This window comes from Choloepus didactylus, chromosome 11, assembly GCF_015220235.1.
Source record: "Choloepus didactylus isolate mChoDid1 chromosome 11, mChoDid1.pri, whole genome shotgun sequence".
Lineage (NCBI taxonomy): Eukaryota > Metazoa > Chordata > Mammalia > Pilosa > Megalonychidae > Choloepus > Choloepus didactylus.
In genome coordinates, this window is record NC_051317.1 from 33936515 (window position 1) to 33953899 (window position 17385).

Sequence of the window (17385 nt, forward strand, 5' to 3'; positions counted from 1 at the left end):
GTAAGCGGGGACGCCATTACCCTGGTCACCAGCTGCCAACAGAGAGAGGATGCCTGTGGTGCCTCTAACACACTGCCCGGCACCTGGTGGTGCAAAAACTTTCACGCACCCTGATGATAATGATTAGAAAGGTCTTAGCAGAAAGAAAATCCTGCAGGGAAGCCTGCGGATGGAAGGACTTGAATAGGAGACCAACCAAACACGAGCAAATCAGTTAATCTCTTTAGGAGTCAGCTTCTTCTAAAAATTGTTAGTAGGGAGCAGATGCCGCGATGGCCGGAACATCCTGCAAATTCATGATTTATAAATGAACAGCATCCATCTCCTCTTCTTTTCCCCCAGCTGCCCTATAACATCCCATTCACCCTACCCCGGGCAATTAGGGCTCTAATCCCATTTGTGTGTCTCTAAGGCAGTACCCTAGGCCCCACTCATGAGAGCCCCATTCATTAGGGATCTGATTCTGGGGACACAGAGTCCACCATCGTTAGAATTAATTGGAGCTTGGATTCCTAGCCCGCTGCAGAAAGCTGGCCCTTTGCAGTCCAGCTGCAGGCGTCACAGCAGACAAAGGCCCCTTTTGCAGCCGGCGTCACAGCTGACAACAGGCCCGGTCTATTGACATTAGCGGTGCTGAGTGTGGGGCTCTGAGCACAGGGGTGGGGGGGCCTCAGGGGAGCTGGGCCTGGCCTGGGGACTTGGGTTTTCCCAGCCTTATCTACACAAATTTCCTTGGATGTTTTTTTTTTAATTTTCCTGGGGGGATGGATGTATTTACGGCAGTGCCCCTTGGCCCCTGGAATTACCTGGAAGTTGGGGTTGGGGTTAGGGTAAGGCAGCCAGGCGGAGCGCGAGTTCTCCTGGTACTTGAAGGGTCCGTTGAAGGCCTGCGAGATGGCGCTCAGGTTGAAGACACACACGGCCGAGGCGGCGATGCTGTTCCTGGGGAACCGAAGGGAGAGTGGGGAGAAGGCCGGTCAGGGGCCCCGCAGGGCAGAGGCAGTGACCCCGATGTCCCCCCGGCCCCCCAGCAGTTGCGTGCTGAAAGTGTCCTCCAGAGAACCCCAAGATCTCAATGGCCTAGACATCCCAGAGGGGACGACATTCAAACAGAGAATCTAGTTTCCTGGTGATTCCTTTGTGGAGGAACAAACCCTTCACTATAGAAACAAGGAAACGGAGCAGTTCTGCCACCTGGAATCCCACCAGAGGGGATGAATTCATTCAGCCAAAATGCAGGCGATGGGGATTTTCAGGAGCACCATGTAACACCTTTTTCGTTCTGGAGGGAAAAGGACTTTCTCCTCCAGTGAAGGGAGCCTCTCTCAGTTTAGGGTCATGTTTCCCACCCTCTTATCTGGTTACTTTAGCTGACAGCAGTCAGGTTTACTGTTTAATTATTATTATTTTTAATTCCCAGATACATGTGTTTATGTGTAACCCTTCAACAGAAATCAAATCGAAACCATTTTGTAAAAAGTGCCTGTCAAAGACCTGAAATATTTATGTTTTTAAATTTAAGAAGTGCTTTAAATTCAAAAGTTCAGAGATGAAAACTGGACACAGCATTGTCATCTGAAATCATGATGCCTGGTCAGAATTCACACACTGCTGAGGATTCTGGAAGTGGGGGGCAGTGGGGGGGTGGGGTGGAGTCCTCAGGAGGTTGGTGCCCTTTTATTAAAGAAGGAAGGAGGAGCATATTTTTGGTTAATTTGCGTTTTGAGCTCAGATGTAGTTGTAAAGTAGAAAAGTGAGAGAAAAAAGGGGAGCTCATACTTTTTTTTCATACTAATGCTCTTTGACAATATCATGCCCACTTCTTATCAACTGCTTTTTCTGCATCAAAGGAAAGAGAACAGAAACTCCACCAAAGAAACACCTACCTTATTCTTCTTGGGACAAACTCTTAATAGGTGCTACATGCTATTAAAAAGGCTGTTCAAATTCCAATTCATTTCATCTTTCCCAAGTAAGGGAGCCTTGCAGATAAGAATAATGAGGCACAGGGAGGTCAAGACACCTGCCCGAAGCCACCCAGCTACTAAATCGGGCAGCTGGACTTGAACCCAGGCAGGCTGCCTCTCAGGAAGCCAGATTTTAAACTCTGTGAGAGCTCGGGGTGAAGTGGACAGCACTGAAAACCAGCTCCCCAGGAAGGTCACGGTTGTGAGGACAGGACAGTGTGTCTTCCCGGGAGAGCTCCGGCACTGAGAACAGGGCCCGCAGGAAGTGTGCCCTCAATGCAGCAAACAGAGCCAAGGGCGCTATCTGTGCAAACGGCCTGGCGGTTTCTACTCCTCCTTACACTGCCCTCAGAAAAGAGGATCAGGAGAAGTTAAGAAATGAGTGCAAGGAGCAACGAGCCTTTGGCCATGTGGCTAGACTTCAGTAAGAACCAGAAAAGAGAGAATGAGCAGCTACAGCACACAACTTCCACCCAGGGATGCAGTGTGTGCGTGTCTTAGCAACAATGACATCCTCCTCCTCTGCCAGGCACCTGATAGAGCTGCTCTCACTTCTCAGAGACAATCCACAGATCCTGATACCAGCCTGATTTGACAGATGAACAAACAGAGACATGAGGGGTTATTTAGCCAACGCCACAGGCTGAGGGGAGAAGCAGCAGGGCCCACACCCAGGCACGTGGCCCCAGAGTCCAAGCCTTGCCCACGCAGCCTCACTGCCTCCTGGTAAGGAAGAACCTGAAGATCCTCCTGCCTAACCCCATTTTCTCCCTTCACTCCCTTCATCGGCTCTGAACAAAGATGGTTTCCATCTCTGGACAGCCTAGTGGCTGCTGGTCTGAGCATTACTCCCAGGAATGGGGGAACAGCTCTTCCCAACCCCTGGTGGGCAGCTACTGTTGGTGCAGCCCCTGCTCCACCTCAGCCCTTTGCTTACAGTGGCCCTGGAGGGGTGGTGGGCACACCAGCCTCCACTCTGCCCCTCTCCCACCTCCTAGGATGGGCCTACCTGCTGGGAGAACATAGCTGCCTTCTGCTCCAGGGTTTCCACTCCTGCAGGCAGGTGAAGCTTGCCCTGTCCTGGCTATTATGCCTTGGGGGTGAGTCTGCCCAACACAGGGTTCAATATCAATAAGCGCATTTAGCTAAGAGACCTAGAGCCCCGTGCTCCAACCTGGCCTCCATCAGTAATTGCAGCAACAACATGGACTTCATTTTGATGCTCTGTTTTGTTTCTCAACTTGTTCAGAGCACAGATGGGGAAGGGTGGTGCTAGGGGCCTTCCTGGTGAGCCCAAAAAGAGAGGGACTTCAAGTCTGCTCCCTGGATCTACTTGAAACCACTGGTAGAAAAGCAGAGAAGTCTCTCCCAAATTATCCTTCTCTTTAGGAAAGAAGAACAATCAAATCCATTGCCCTTCTCCAACCATTTAGATATGGAGTCTTCAGAGACACCATCACAGCAGTATACCTGTGCTGGTTTGATCTGTTACGTACCCCCAAAAAAGCCATGTCCTTTAATGCAATCTTTTGAGGGCAGACCTATTTTATGCGGGACTTTTGCTTAGGTTGCTTCCATGGAGGTGTGACCCACCCAGTTGAGGGTGGGACCTTTTGATTAGATTGTTTCCGTGGAGGTGTGACCCTGCCCATTCAAGGTGGGTCTTAATTAGTTTACTGGAGACCTTAAGAGAGTGCACAGAGAAAGACAGCTCAGAACCAACAAAGACCCAAACATCTGGAGATGCAGACAGCCATTGAAACAAGAATCAGGAGAGAAGCTAAGAGATGAAAATCCCGAGTTTGCCTTGAAGCTAAGAGACGACCCCCAGACGCTTAGAGAGAAACACCCTGGGAGAAACAAGCAAGGATGCACCAGAGCTGAGAGAGAGAAGCTAAGACAGCAGCCCCGAGACATTTTGGAGAAAGCAATGGAAACCAGAAGCTAAGCCCAGGAGACCAGCGGACTCCGGTGATGTGCCTTCCCACGTGACACAGGAACCCCAGACACCATCACCTTTCTTCAGAGAATGTATCATCTTGATGATGCCTGAAATGGGGAAATTTCATGCCCTTAGAACTGTAAACTTGTAAACTAATAAACCCCCATTGTAAAAGTCAATCCATTTCTGGTATTTTGCATTTTAGCAGCCTTAACAAACTGGAGCAATACCATTTCCTGCAGCCCAACTCCTGCCCAAAGGGGGATAAAATCAAACTCAGTTTTGGGTGCAAGATGAGTCAGCACAGTTACCTCTCCCCCCATCCACTTAGCACGAAGTCTGGGTAGACATACAGAGAGAAACCCAAAGTCTGAGCCAAGAAACCAGAAAGCTTAGCCATGGTATTTCCTAGTCATCAGTTTGAAGCAAGTTTTGTCAAGATTGTGTTCAATTGTTGAGTGGATAAGATCAAGGCTGAGCTATGGCACACTGTTAGTGGCGTAGGGCACATTGTGGAATTAGGGTTGGATTTATTGGATTTTCCCAACTAGCTACCTTGATCATTCACCACCTTGTTGCAGATCAGACATGGTTCTTATAAAACTTTTGAATTTGTGCCTTTTTGTTTGGAGCCAAACTTCCATGGTATGCACAACTGATGTCAACTGAGCCACTGAACATTTATCTTGTGCAGCTAACACTATTTGTAAAACAAGGTTTTAGAGAGAAAATCAACTTCAGAAACTGTACATTGATTTTTAAAGAAACTTATCCAGAAGGGAAAATACGTTTGGGTGCTGAAGACCAGATTTGCAGCAATAAAGATGGCCAGGGTGAGAAGGGGGTAGGGGTACTTTGCTTTCCACTTCAGCTTCATGTTTATAACTTCCTGTCAGGCAGAAGACTCTTCATGGAGTTAATGTTATTATCCAGAAAATGTTGACACATAAATTGAGCAGTGGGAAGAGCAGGAGGGAAAGGATAACAGGGCAGTGAGATGCAAATAAAATGACTCTTTAGAAAGGCAATTCACAGGCAGGATTCTGATGCTGAAGAGAGGAAAACATAAATTAAAAATACTTAGGAATAATCAGCTCTATCAAGTGCCTGGCAGACATCATAGTACGGCTCTCTTAGTTTCCTAGGGCTGCTGTAAACAAAGTACCACTTTGGAAAACTTTGTTTTGCCAAGAAAGTACCACAAACTGGATTGCTTAAAACAACAGATACACACCGTCTCATACCTGAAATCTGTAGGAAAGACCCGTTTCCTGCCTCTTCCTAGCTTCCGGTAGGTTCCTGGGAATCCTGGGGCTTCAATCCCCACTGTGGTTGTCACATGGCCTCCTCCCCGTAGTTATCTCTGCCCAGTTCACCTCTTCTTATTAGGACACCAGTCATCATATTGGACGAGGACCCACCCTAATCCAGGGGTCATCTTAACTAATCACATCTCTAAAGATCCTATTTCCAAATAAGGGCACAGTCACAGGACTAGGGGTTGGGATTGGACTTGTCTTTTTTGGGGGTCGCAATTCAACCCATAACCATGACTGCCTGCGGTGGTTCCGGGACTGGAGGCTTCTGGGAACAGGGCTGTCGTCACTACTCAGCCCAGGTCAATCCCGTACAAACCAGGACCTTGTTGGTCTAACCCCATCAACCAGCACTCACAACCATCCAGATTGAGATCCTTTACTTTGGCTACAAATACTTGGCCTTTGTCCAAAATGTTAGAGCACCCGATTGCAGCTTCCAAAGGCAGTGATCTAAACCAGAACATGCCAGGCAGGACGCCACGTAGAGGCATCAGTGGCACTGCCAGGGAGGAGGAAAGCAGCGCTCAGAGTTCCTGAGCATTTTTTCACGGCTGGGCTGGGGGGTGAGATGCATTGTGGCACATCAGCTCAGAAGGCAAAGTCGCTGAGGGGCGAGCTCATGCTGCACTCAGCCCGAACAAGAGTAAATGAGAGGTCAGGCTGGATTGACCCAACCCAAATTTTGTCAATTTTGAAGTTAAGAGTATCTCCTCACAAGAAAAAAAAAAAATACCCAGCAACTTATTGTTATTATAGAAGTAAATGCCCAAGATGGCCATCTTCTAGAAAATATGTTTAAAATACAACTTTTTAAACTAATGGAAGGTGTTAATAATAAAGTGTCATATGGGAACTCGGTATTTTATGCATGAATTTTCTGCAATCCTACAACTTCTCTAATAAAAAACATACACAGTTGTAGGAAAGTGAGAGAAGAGAGGCCCAGAGAGAATTTCATACATGAACGAGGGTTGGGACAAGAGGTACAAGAGCTCAAAGGTCAGACTTACCACACAATACTCTTCGTGCACAAATACATGACCTGCATATAGAAAAAATGCATCTAATACATGCGGGCATTTCAGAAAGTGCCCAGAACTCACTGGCAAACCAGGAAGGAACAATTTATAGGAGAATGATATCACACTATTACAACTTGCGGATGGCTCAAATCTTTTTTGATTAGCTTGACTTTCCTAATACTAACCTCAGAAATCACAGTTCTTCGGGTAACATTTAATTCATAGAATAAAAGTCCTTTTTATCCTTTTTTTTTTTTTTTTGGCTGTTTGCCCAGTAAAACAAGAAAGATTTGCTTTAAAGCAACTTTAAAACCTCAAAGGTCAAAGAACAAAAGACTCTTTCAGAATGACTAAAACAGCAGGGAAAGAAATCATTTCACATTGCATACACATTGGTGGTGAAGATTCCATAGATCAGGTCCAGCTCGGGCAGGAAGAAAGTGCTCTGCAGCTCGTTATAGTAGAAGGGGATCTCCCCGGGGCGGGAGCAGTTCAGCCGAGCCTTCATGAACGTGGTCCAGGTGTCCTCCAGCAGGAACCTGCCCCCGATGTCATTCTTGCAGACCCGAGCAGCTCTGGAGAAGACCGTCTTCCCACAGTCGTGCTCCACTGCATTTTCTCGGAAAAAGAAGTAAGTGAAATTCCCAATGTCGTAAGAGGACACGAAGTTCGGCTCTGAAATCAACAGGAAAGAAGAAAAGTCTCAGCATCCAGATGATATTTCTTTTTTGGTCTTACCTGCTCAGACTTTTTTTCCCCCCAGGAAATACGGCTTCCTTTAGATAACACCTGCTTTGAATAGAGTGCGTGGAATCCCTGTGGGCAACTTAACAATCAATGTTACTGGGTAATTCACTGCTGTATACGAGTTGTAAACTATGGGAAAACACCCATGTGATTCTGCATTTGAGCATCCTGAACTAAAAGTCAGGGCTCAAGTTGACATGATATTAATGACATCAAAAAATAGCAGTACAGAATTCTAAAATGCAGTCCTTTCCCTTTAGTAGCACACATATGAATTTCTTTCCGTGGTCTCATGTAAACCATCAAAAGAGAGGGAGAAAAAAGATAGACTGCAACTCAGAATATATGAATCTACTAACAGGTTTGCTTGTATAAGACACCGAAATATTTTGACCACTTATACACGTGTGTATGACTTTGATGTCATTTATGTGGTTTTAGTAAAGATTTTAAAAATGCTTCTCATTTGTGAAAACCAAAACTAACATCTTTTTGTAATGTTAGTGCCCTGAATTTGCTTCAGCAGTTCCATTACTATGAAGACTCTTAAGTGGGGGTCAACCCTTATTTTTTTCTTATTTCTGGATTCTGGGGGAGTCCTTTTAGGGGGTGTGCTGGTTTGAATGTATTATGTCCCCCAGAAAAAGTCAAATTCTTTGATGCAAGCTCGTGGGGGCAGACATATTAGTGGGGATTAAGTTGGAATGTTTGGATTAGGTTGTTTCCATGGAGATGTGCCCCACCCAACTGTGAGTGACAACTCTGATTGGATAATTTCCATGGAGGTGTGGCCCCACCCATTCAGCACGGGCCTTGATTAGTTGACCGGAGCACTATATAAGCTCAGACAGAAGGAATGAGCTGGCTACAGCCCAGAGGAACACTTGAAGAATGCAAAGGAGCTGAGAGAGGAACTGCAGTTTACAGAGACATTTTGGAAATGGCCTTTGAAAGCAGACTTTTGCTCCGGAGAAGCTAAAAGAGGACAAACGCCTCTAGAGCAACTGCAAGTGACATTCTGGAGAAAAGCTGAAGCTTAGAGAGGAATGTCCTGGGAGAAAGCCATTTTGAAAACAGAACTCTGGAGCAGACGCCAGCCACGTGCCTTCCCAGCTAACAGAAGTTTTCCAGACACCATTGGCCATCCTCCAGTGAAGGTACCCGACTGCTGATGACTTACCTAGGACACTTTATGGCCTTAAAACTGTAACTTTGTAACCAAATAAACCCCCTTTATAAAAGCCAATCCATTTCTGGTGTTTCGCATTCCGGCAGCCTTAGCAAACTAGAACGGGGTAAGAGGACTGAGGCAGAGACACTGCTTCACACATTTCTCATCTCCTAATAAGCTTAACAATGGGGAAGAGACTGACAAAATCATGCCAAAGTCAATCGCCAAGATCAATAGGAATTTATTAATTCCTAATAAATTCAACTGAATTGTATATATAGCATTTTAAAGCATGCTTTTCAACACTTTTGTTGACAAGGTTTGTACTCTTTCAGGCACAGATGTGTCCTAATATTTATTTTTAAAAACTCTAATAACCAGGTTTGATTCTTACCCTGTTTTAGTTTCCTTGGCTGCTCAACGAAATCTCATGCAATGGGTTGACTTAAACAACCCACCGCATGGGAATTTATTAGCTCACAGTTTTGAGGGTAGGAGAAGTCCAAACCAAGGCACACTTTCTTCCCAAAGACTGGAATCCTGGGGCTGTTGCAGGTGCTCGGCTCCTCTGTCACATGGGGATGCTCACGGTGGCCTCTCCTGACCTCTCTCTTTTCTTCTGGGTTCCACTGACCTTCAGTTTTTTGCTTTCTGTGGCTTTTTATCTGTCTGAATATCATTCTGCTTATAAAATACTGCAGTAATGGAATTAAGAACCATGCTGATTTTTGATGGAGTAACCTCATCAAAAGGTCCTGCTTAATATGGGTTCACACTCACAGGAATGGATTAAGTTTAAGAACACGTCTACCTGACATACACAGCTCCAAGCTACCACATACGCTTTTCTCTCTTTCTAAGAGCTTTCCATTCAGAGAGCAACTTACTGAATTTTACAGAGCAGTTAGGATAATTACGGTAATAACCTTGGATGTTCAAAATTAATGGAAAGTTACAGACAACTATATTCACAAGGACAAATTTCGAGAGACAATTAGTTTGTTGGGGCAATTAACTGACCATGTACTTTGTCAGACTCAATTGCATTGCACCAATAAATGTGTTATTGACAGGAAAGCTAAAGATGTGTTTGGCTGCCAGATGAGCCTTTAATGCTAAAAGTAAGAAGCACAGCAGGCTCACTTAGAGACAAATATAGACATTGATTCAGGAACCAAGGAGTCGGCACTATCATGCTGTTCTGTTCAGAAAGACCATTGCCAATTTGCTATTGGTCAGTCGGTCTGTCTATCTACCTATCTATCTGTTATCTACCTACCTATCTATCTATCTATCTATCTATCTAGTTATCTATCATATGTCTCATAAAATGTTCAATTTAATTCAATTTTACAGTTTTAAACATCACAGATATTCTAAATTGTATATTTATTATGCTTTTATCTTAAGCCCATTATATTGCCCTTAAGTGATTTAAGTACATCAAGTAATACAGAGGGAATGCGATAAGCTCTGATTTGAACTTATAAATGTTAAACATAATCTCATACAACTGTTGCTTTAAGCTGAAATGGGTTATTAAAAAAGCAAGGCTTCCATTGCATTCAAAGGTGAGAGCTGGGAGTTAGATATATTTACTGTTTTGGCATGCTTTAATATCCTAGAAAGATGCTCACAAAACAGTAAGGTACATATCTGTGATTTGAGTTGTGGGAGCAGAAAGCAGTGAGTAGGGGGAAAGGTTGAATCTTTGTTGACTATGCGTTGTCAAAATAGAATTACTTACTAAAACAGACCCCCAAAACAAAGATATGGAACATTTACAAACCTATATTTGATTTCTAAAGAGAATATTCACTTGTATGTCTAAATCTAAAGAGAAGGCTTATGTACTCAGGTTCATATAACCAGAATCGAGTCTGATTACTGTATGGAAAACAAAGAAGTAAAAAAAAGTAATCATCAGCAACAACAAAATCCCAATTTAAAATGGAAAAGAGAAAGAAAGAAGGCACATGGGCACTGAACCTGGCACTTATCAGAGCGCAGCCACGAGAGGTGAGGCTGAGCCCACCATGATTTATCAAACACCCCCACCACTACACACTTCTGCTAATAACTCCAGGATAATAGCATGGAAACCACATGGTAAAAATCTCTAGGATCTAGGAATTCTTGAGCAGGAAAATAAAGAGCTACAAAGGAAAAAGATGCACCATGGTTTTTCCACCTCAAGATTGTGTCTGTAACAGAACAGCTCATATCTGTAGATGTTTATTCTCTTGTGCCAAGTTCTGTGCCCAGTGTTTTCCACACATGGTCATTAAACTCACAAAAACCAGGGAGGTCGGGACTGTTAATCTCTCCATTTCAGAGACGAGAAGCCTAAAGCCCAGAGATGTAGGAACTTGCCCACCTTCCCACAACTGGCAATGGGGGAGTCATGCCCTGCCTTGAGGCAGTGTGCCCCCAGGTCTATATACCTCCTATGCCACTACACTGAAAGAATAATGGCATGCAAACAGAATACTCAGTGAGGGTACCCATTTTCAAGAACAGGATTTGGATTTCTGGACAGTGCTTTAGAAACAACATGGCCCGTTCTTGCTCAGGGAACCACCATGCTGCATTGAGACTGAGTAGGTTGACTCAGGAGCAAACTGAGGGTTTTAGAACTGACTGAAGGAGAAGAAAAATGCCCACATAAAATTTCAGCCTACAGAAACAAGAGAAATTGGTCATGAGACAGAAATAAGAAAAGTGAGAAGAAAGGAGCCAACAATTCAAGGTCTTATTAAACAAAATTATTGTTGGGAAGAGTATGACCCAACTCCAGAGCTGCTGTGTTGAATGGCACCCACCATAGCCTCCGGGTGCCAATGAGTTACTGTCAGGATGTCTATTCCATGCTTATTGTCCAATACACTGACCCATCTCCCACTTGGACTTCTCAGATAACGGGAATACTGAATGGTGTTAAGCAGATTGGATCACAGCTTTCTCTTGCTACAGAGAAACTTCCACCAATCTCCCACCTACCCTGTACCAATTTTATGATAGGATGACAAAGTGGATTTTGCATGGAAATGCTCAAATACATTTTTTTTCTGCTGAGACAACCAGAGAAGATTTGTGTTCACTGCATGATGTGCATTGTTTTGTAATTCACCATGTATTATTGCATGCCACTGAAGTCAGGGAGCTCAACTCCATTTGGAAGCCCATCCTGCTGTCCCGTCACATAGACCTTCAGGATTATCAGAGGTCCCCAACTGTGGGTTCTGCTGATAAACTGGGAAACAGGGCCTCTTGAAACTTAGCCAGCACCCTGTTCCTTTGTAAAGACAGTAAAATAAAAACCAGAAATGACCACTAAACCCATAATCAAGTATCTCTTGCATTTACAGATATAAATCTGGAGGTGGGGGAATGTTTGAATCTCTGCAGGAAGGATAACAAAATGCATGTTGTTTTCCTTCCATTATTTAAGTTCTGTCTCTTGCTAAAATGCAGTTCACCAACAACTAGTATCTATTACACCTGAGTGAACAGAACAAGGCACGAATCAGGCATCACCTTCTTGTCCACAATGGATATGAGTGTGTGAAGGAGAGATCTGAGGGACCTGTTATTCATTATTGTTATAGCTCCAGTGAATAGTTTGCTGCTAAGTAATTTAGAATAAAAAAGACAGAGTATATGTGAGGTTATATATAAATATATGCAAGGAGAAACTGCTTTTTTCTCATGGTTGTAAAACACATTGTCTTATGGATTACAAGAGTGTTCTATAAAATGTCATGTCATGGAGAAAAATTACTTTTCACAATATAAGAATTTTTATTTTACACTTTTACTTACATAACTGTCACCATGCATATGGGAAGAATAAGAAGAGACCCACAATATACAGAAATGCGAGAAACAAGAAATACTAAAGCACCAAATGTTTTTGAGCTTTTGACTACCTAAAACCCAATACTGAGCATCCAAATGGAACCTTCCGTTACACGTTCTTTCCTTTTCAATGCCTACTCTCACCGTGGAGGTGCCCCATGTGCAACTCTGTGTATCTGATGACCAGCCAGATCATTGATCAGTTCTCGATTATGAAATATTTGCTGAAATTGATGAGAATTTTATACTGAAGAACTTTAGTATACCAGTGAATATTAAACTGCATTTTACTGTATTTACTTAATTTTAGTTTAATTATCCACCTTAATAAATACTCTATGAAGTTAGATTTACTTTGGAAGCTTCAACAGCCCTATGAAAGACAGGAAGGAACTGTGATTTTCCATCTTTACAAAAGTCTTAGTAGAATCAAATTCTATTATAAATGCTTTTGCAATCAAAGGCCACCTTATTATCTGTTTGCCAAAGGCAGCCTGGCAAACGCCTGGGAGTAGAGTCCATGTGGAATGGGACCCCGCCTACCCCAGCTTGAAGCTTTGGGCTGGAACATCGACATCTGGAATGTTCTGTCTTCCCATATAACAACTCAGACACTAAAGACCTATTCTGCAAAGCCATGGGGATGAAGGGACGAGTGCAAAGTAGGATCCCAATAAGTAGTGGCAACTATTATTGTATCATTATTTTCTCCCAATGTCCCTTTGAATAATTTGTATTAATGTTAGACTTTCACATAACAATAATGATAATAAATGACGAAACATGCACATATTAAGCTTAAAGGCGATCAGAATTTGAAAAGCACAAATACAGCCGTGCTGGTTTTTTTAAATTACAAGCTATTCCACAAAAAGAAAAATGAGTTAGTGGAAACAATCTCACGGCAAAGAACACAGTTAGCCAGAGGTTTTCTGTTTCCCAGTCTGCTGGTGTCAGTTACTCTCAAAACCATTTCCATATATATTCCTAGATTTTAGACCCAACTTACCAGGCACATAAGGGTCATTTCCATTGTCACAGCTCCCTGAAAGTGGCTGTTGAGGCTTCCAAAGTAAATCTAACTTCATAGAGTATTTATTAAGGTGGATAATTAAACTAAAATTAAATAAATACAGTAAAATGCAGTTTAACATTCACTGGTATACTTCAGTTCTTTCCCTGGGATTTCTACTAAAAATAGATTAGATGCTAGATCAGTGATGATGATGACAGACAGATGGACAGATAGATGGCACAGACAGATGTTGATATATACAGAGAGAGATAGAGATATTAATAGATAAATGATGGATATGGAGAGATGATAGGGCTCCATAATGGATGTGTGTACTCTGTGTACGTATACACAAACATGAAGTACTGCGGTGTATGTAGATATGGCTCGATACTTCCACCTACTGGCTATATGAACTTAGGTTATTGAACATCATAGACTGACAGGATACCCACCGTGCAGGATCACTGTGAGGCAATGCATGTCAAATGCCTGGCGCTTGGTTGGTAATCATCAACATATAGATCACTGTTTATTTAAAATCACTCTCTCTTTATAAATTAACTTAAAGACACACTGGCAAACAGATGTTTGGCATTTCCTTAACAGGCTAAGTAATTAATTATGCAGTCTGCATATGAGATTTGGGTCCATGCTTGTTTCGGTGTTTGGCAGCCAGAGTACACCTCCACCCTCAGACATTGCCAGGCCACCTCCTGTGGCGTAGGGTCTATGCCGGGCTCTGGGGACCCTGTGCTGAACTAACAGACACAGGCCATGACGTTGGAGATGGTGGGAGGACACAATCAAGACACAGACAAACAAGTAATCACAATAAAATAAGAAAGGACCACATGAAGCCAAGATGTGAGGCTAGGAAGGAACAGCCATGCCAAAAAGAGGGAAAGGAATGTTCTGGGGGCAGGGAGCAGCCCAAGAGAAGACCCTACAGATAGCGAGGGATGGAAAGAAGCCAGTGTCAACCCAGAAGAGATCGTCAGGACAGGAGGCAGAAAGCCCCACCAGGCCAGTTGCCATGGCAAGGAGACTGGATTCAAGGAGACTTTGAAGGGTTTTCAAGAGCTTATGACCCAAATTAGGTGTGTGTGGGGGTGGGGGGACAGGAGTGGGGGAGGACAAGCACGTCCTTAGTGATCATTTCCATGGCGATGTAAGCCTCGGATCCCCAAGCTCTTCCCTGGTTGACCCACCAGGCATAAAGGAGCTATTGCAGAATGACTGCAAACCTGATTCCAGGTTGAGTCCTTCCTCCTTTGAGGGGAATATTTACCTGTTGAAAATGCATCATTTACCTGGATTTGCTTGTTTATTGAGGAAGTTACATGAGAAAGTCTTATCTATGGGGATGCATGTTGCCTTCTCTTGTTCTCCCCATATTGTCCCTTGTACACGCATTTGCCCGATAAGCCCTAAGCTCTCACCCAGTAGTCTCCATTTCCTTATGTCTACAAGAGTATCACTGACTGGACATCTGTCTAAGTGTCCTAGCTCAAACTGGCAAAGACAGAGCTGTCTATTCCATCAGCTCACTCCATGCCAGGCACACAGCCTCCATCCAGCAGCGTTTTCTTTATACTTGAAAGATTTCATCAAATCACACATTTCTAGGCTCAATTATAAATTATTTCAAGAACATCAATTTTGAACACTGTCAAAACAATTTCTATCTAACATTTTCTATTTTTTGTGATTATACTTTCAAATTTAGAGAAACACTTCTTTTGAAAATTAATAATGTAACCTGAAGATTCTTCATCAATACTCAGAGTTGCTTTTTTAATTGAAATATTAACTTGAATTCAAAGATCTTAGAAATGTTTGCCTACAAAATTGTTCAAAAGTCTGAAGGACAAAAATGTCAGATTTAACTAAAAGAATATAATGGGCTACAGAAATATTCACTTTTATCAAACTTCCTTCCGACATGCTACATCAGAATAAATAAGCCTATAACATGGCTTGGGCTTTTTCTCCAGGCTCTTTGAGGGTGAAACTCATTTATTAAGTTTATCTGGAGCTGGGCAAAAAAAGACCGAAACTCAGAGAACCCACTACCTAACATGTTATCAATGAATGAAGAAGGGGAGAAGCCATTTATGGGAAGAAAAAAGTTTAATAAAGCCATATGGAGAGAAATTTACTGAAACCCATAGAACTGGGTATCTTATAAACAGGGTAACAATATCATTTATGGTTCGAACTGGAAAACTGTTAGAAAGAAAGGGAGATTTACTAATAATGAGGCTAGGCTATCAGGAGTGATCCAGGATTTGTCATGACTAAACTCATTATAATCTCTAGAAAATTATCATTAAATGATTTCTCTGGTTGGTCTTATCAGTACTGGTAAATCTGTAGTTAACACATTAACATTCTCTATAATAAGGCATATCTTCTGTATTAGCATTCTCCAGAGAAATGATCGACGGGATATGTATATACATACATATATATATATGGGATTACAGGGAACCAGCTCAAAGGACTGTGGGGCTGGCAAGTCCATGTTTTACAGAACAGGTCACACAAAGGGGAAACTCTGATAAAGATGATGCCCCAGGGTTGGCTGAAGTGGAGGCATAAATTCTTCCTTCTGACTTCTGAAATCCTGTCTCAGTTTTAAGACCTATAAGTGATTGCATGAAGTAACTCCCCTCACTGCAAAGGGCAATTTCCTTTTTTGATTTTAGAAGCAATCAGCCACAGATGAAATCAACTGATTATAGATACAAACCTCTCTACAAAATATTCTTACAGTAACAATCAGGCTAGTGCTTGCCTGATCAAACAATTGGACACCATAACCTAGCTAAGTTGACACATGAAATTAACCTTCACAGTCTCCCCTGCCAACTTGGCATGCATATGCATCCCCTTAAACCATACTTAATCTTTAAATAAAGACAATAACAGCTATACTTTCACCTCACATGATACAACTGTTCTGGTTACAACCAGAAACACACTAACCATTTCCCCAGAAGGGGATGCAAGTCCTTGGATGATAGTCACTCATATCCTTGATATCCTCTAATATAAATACTATGATGTAAAGTTAATACAACTTATGATATTATATGATAAGGAAATAAGAAAGAGTAGTAAGCAAAGATACATGGAAGGACAAGAACCAGAAAGATATAACTATTATAGTCCTCATTTCTGCAATGTCTGTGTGGTCAAAGCTGGTATATTTTATAACTACCTTCTTCCACTACCCATTCCATATTTCCTTTACTCTCAGAACCTCAGTTGGCTGTGGTTTGCCTGGTGGGGTGACCCAAACCTTCATTCCTGAAGTTTCTTGGCCATTGGTAGTCCTGCCTGCATTGGGTGTTACAGTTTTCCATTGACTTTAATCACGGGCCATGGTAGCACTAAGAGATGCCCTAGGGGATCTCCTGCATTCCAGGAAAACTCTTCTTTACCTCCATTGTGTGGTTGCAGTGCTGTTTCCCCTTGATAGTCAGGATCAATCACCCCAGCCAGTATAGTAATCCCCTTCTTTGCCTGTTGATTCAGAGGCACAAGAAGCCCAAAGTGGCCAGGTGGCAGTCTTAACTTCCAGTTCAATGGAATCATTATGTTTCCTGGTGGGAGCACTCCTCCTTTCGGAACTAAGACCTATAGACCAGTAGAACTTGAGGTCGCAGGGATGGAAAACAAAAATTTTCCTAGTCAATCACTAGGAGTGATAGTGAATGGTGCCACTCCCATTTCCACCCCTTGATTCCTGGACCCATGAATCCTGGCTATGGGAGAAACAGCCCCACAGAGTGGACGCTGAGTCAGAGCATACACAGCTTCCTCGAGAACACTGCTCCAGCCCTACAAGGTATTGACACTTAGCTGGCACCGTAATTGAGCCCTCAAAAGGCCACTCAACTGTTCTACCAACCCAGCTGCTCCAGGATGAAGGGGAAGATGGTAAGACCAGAGAATTTCATGAGCCTGTGCCTTTCTCACACTGTGAAGAGGGTTCCTCGATCAGAAGCCACGCTGTGTGGAAACCCATGACAGTGAATCAATCTACCACAACTTCTTCGTGTGAATTTCCTTTTTGTTCTTGTTTTTATGTGTATATCCTTATGACTCAGTGTACACAAGTCAGCTCCTCTGTCCCCATGATGTCTTGGTGGGGGAGGCAGGCAGCCATAAACAAGGGCTCATTCATTCATTCCATTTGGAAAATGTACAAGTTTAAATTCTAAAGTTTGTAAATGAATTTTGGCAAGTAAAGGACTTCCATCACTGAAAGACTGGAAGGGATTCTGTGGCTACTCACCCAGTTTTCAGACACTCAGCGCTTGATAATCGGGACAG

At 43.1% G+C, this 17385-nt stretch overlaps 1 protein-coding gene across 2 annotated transcripts in view; it reads right to left on the reverse strand.

Annotated features, from left to right (window-relative positions):
• Positions 1 to 17385, reverse strand: part of SEMA5A (semaphorin 5A) — a 524772-nt gene that overhangs the window by 168070 nt on the left and 339317 nt on the right. For both annotated transcript variants that reach the window (XM_037799396.1, XM_037799395.1), the window contains 2 exons: positions 6640 to 6925; positions 807 to 942 (listed from right to left, as the gene is read on the reverse strand). In XM_037799396.1, the coding sequence (XP_037655324.1) occupies positions 807 to 942; positions 6640 to 6925 (422 nt within the window). The remainder of the gene's footprint in view (positions 1 to 806; positions 943 to 6639; positions 6926 to 17385) is intronic.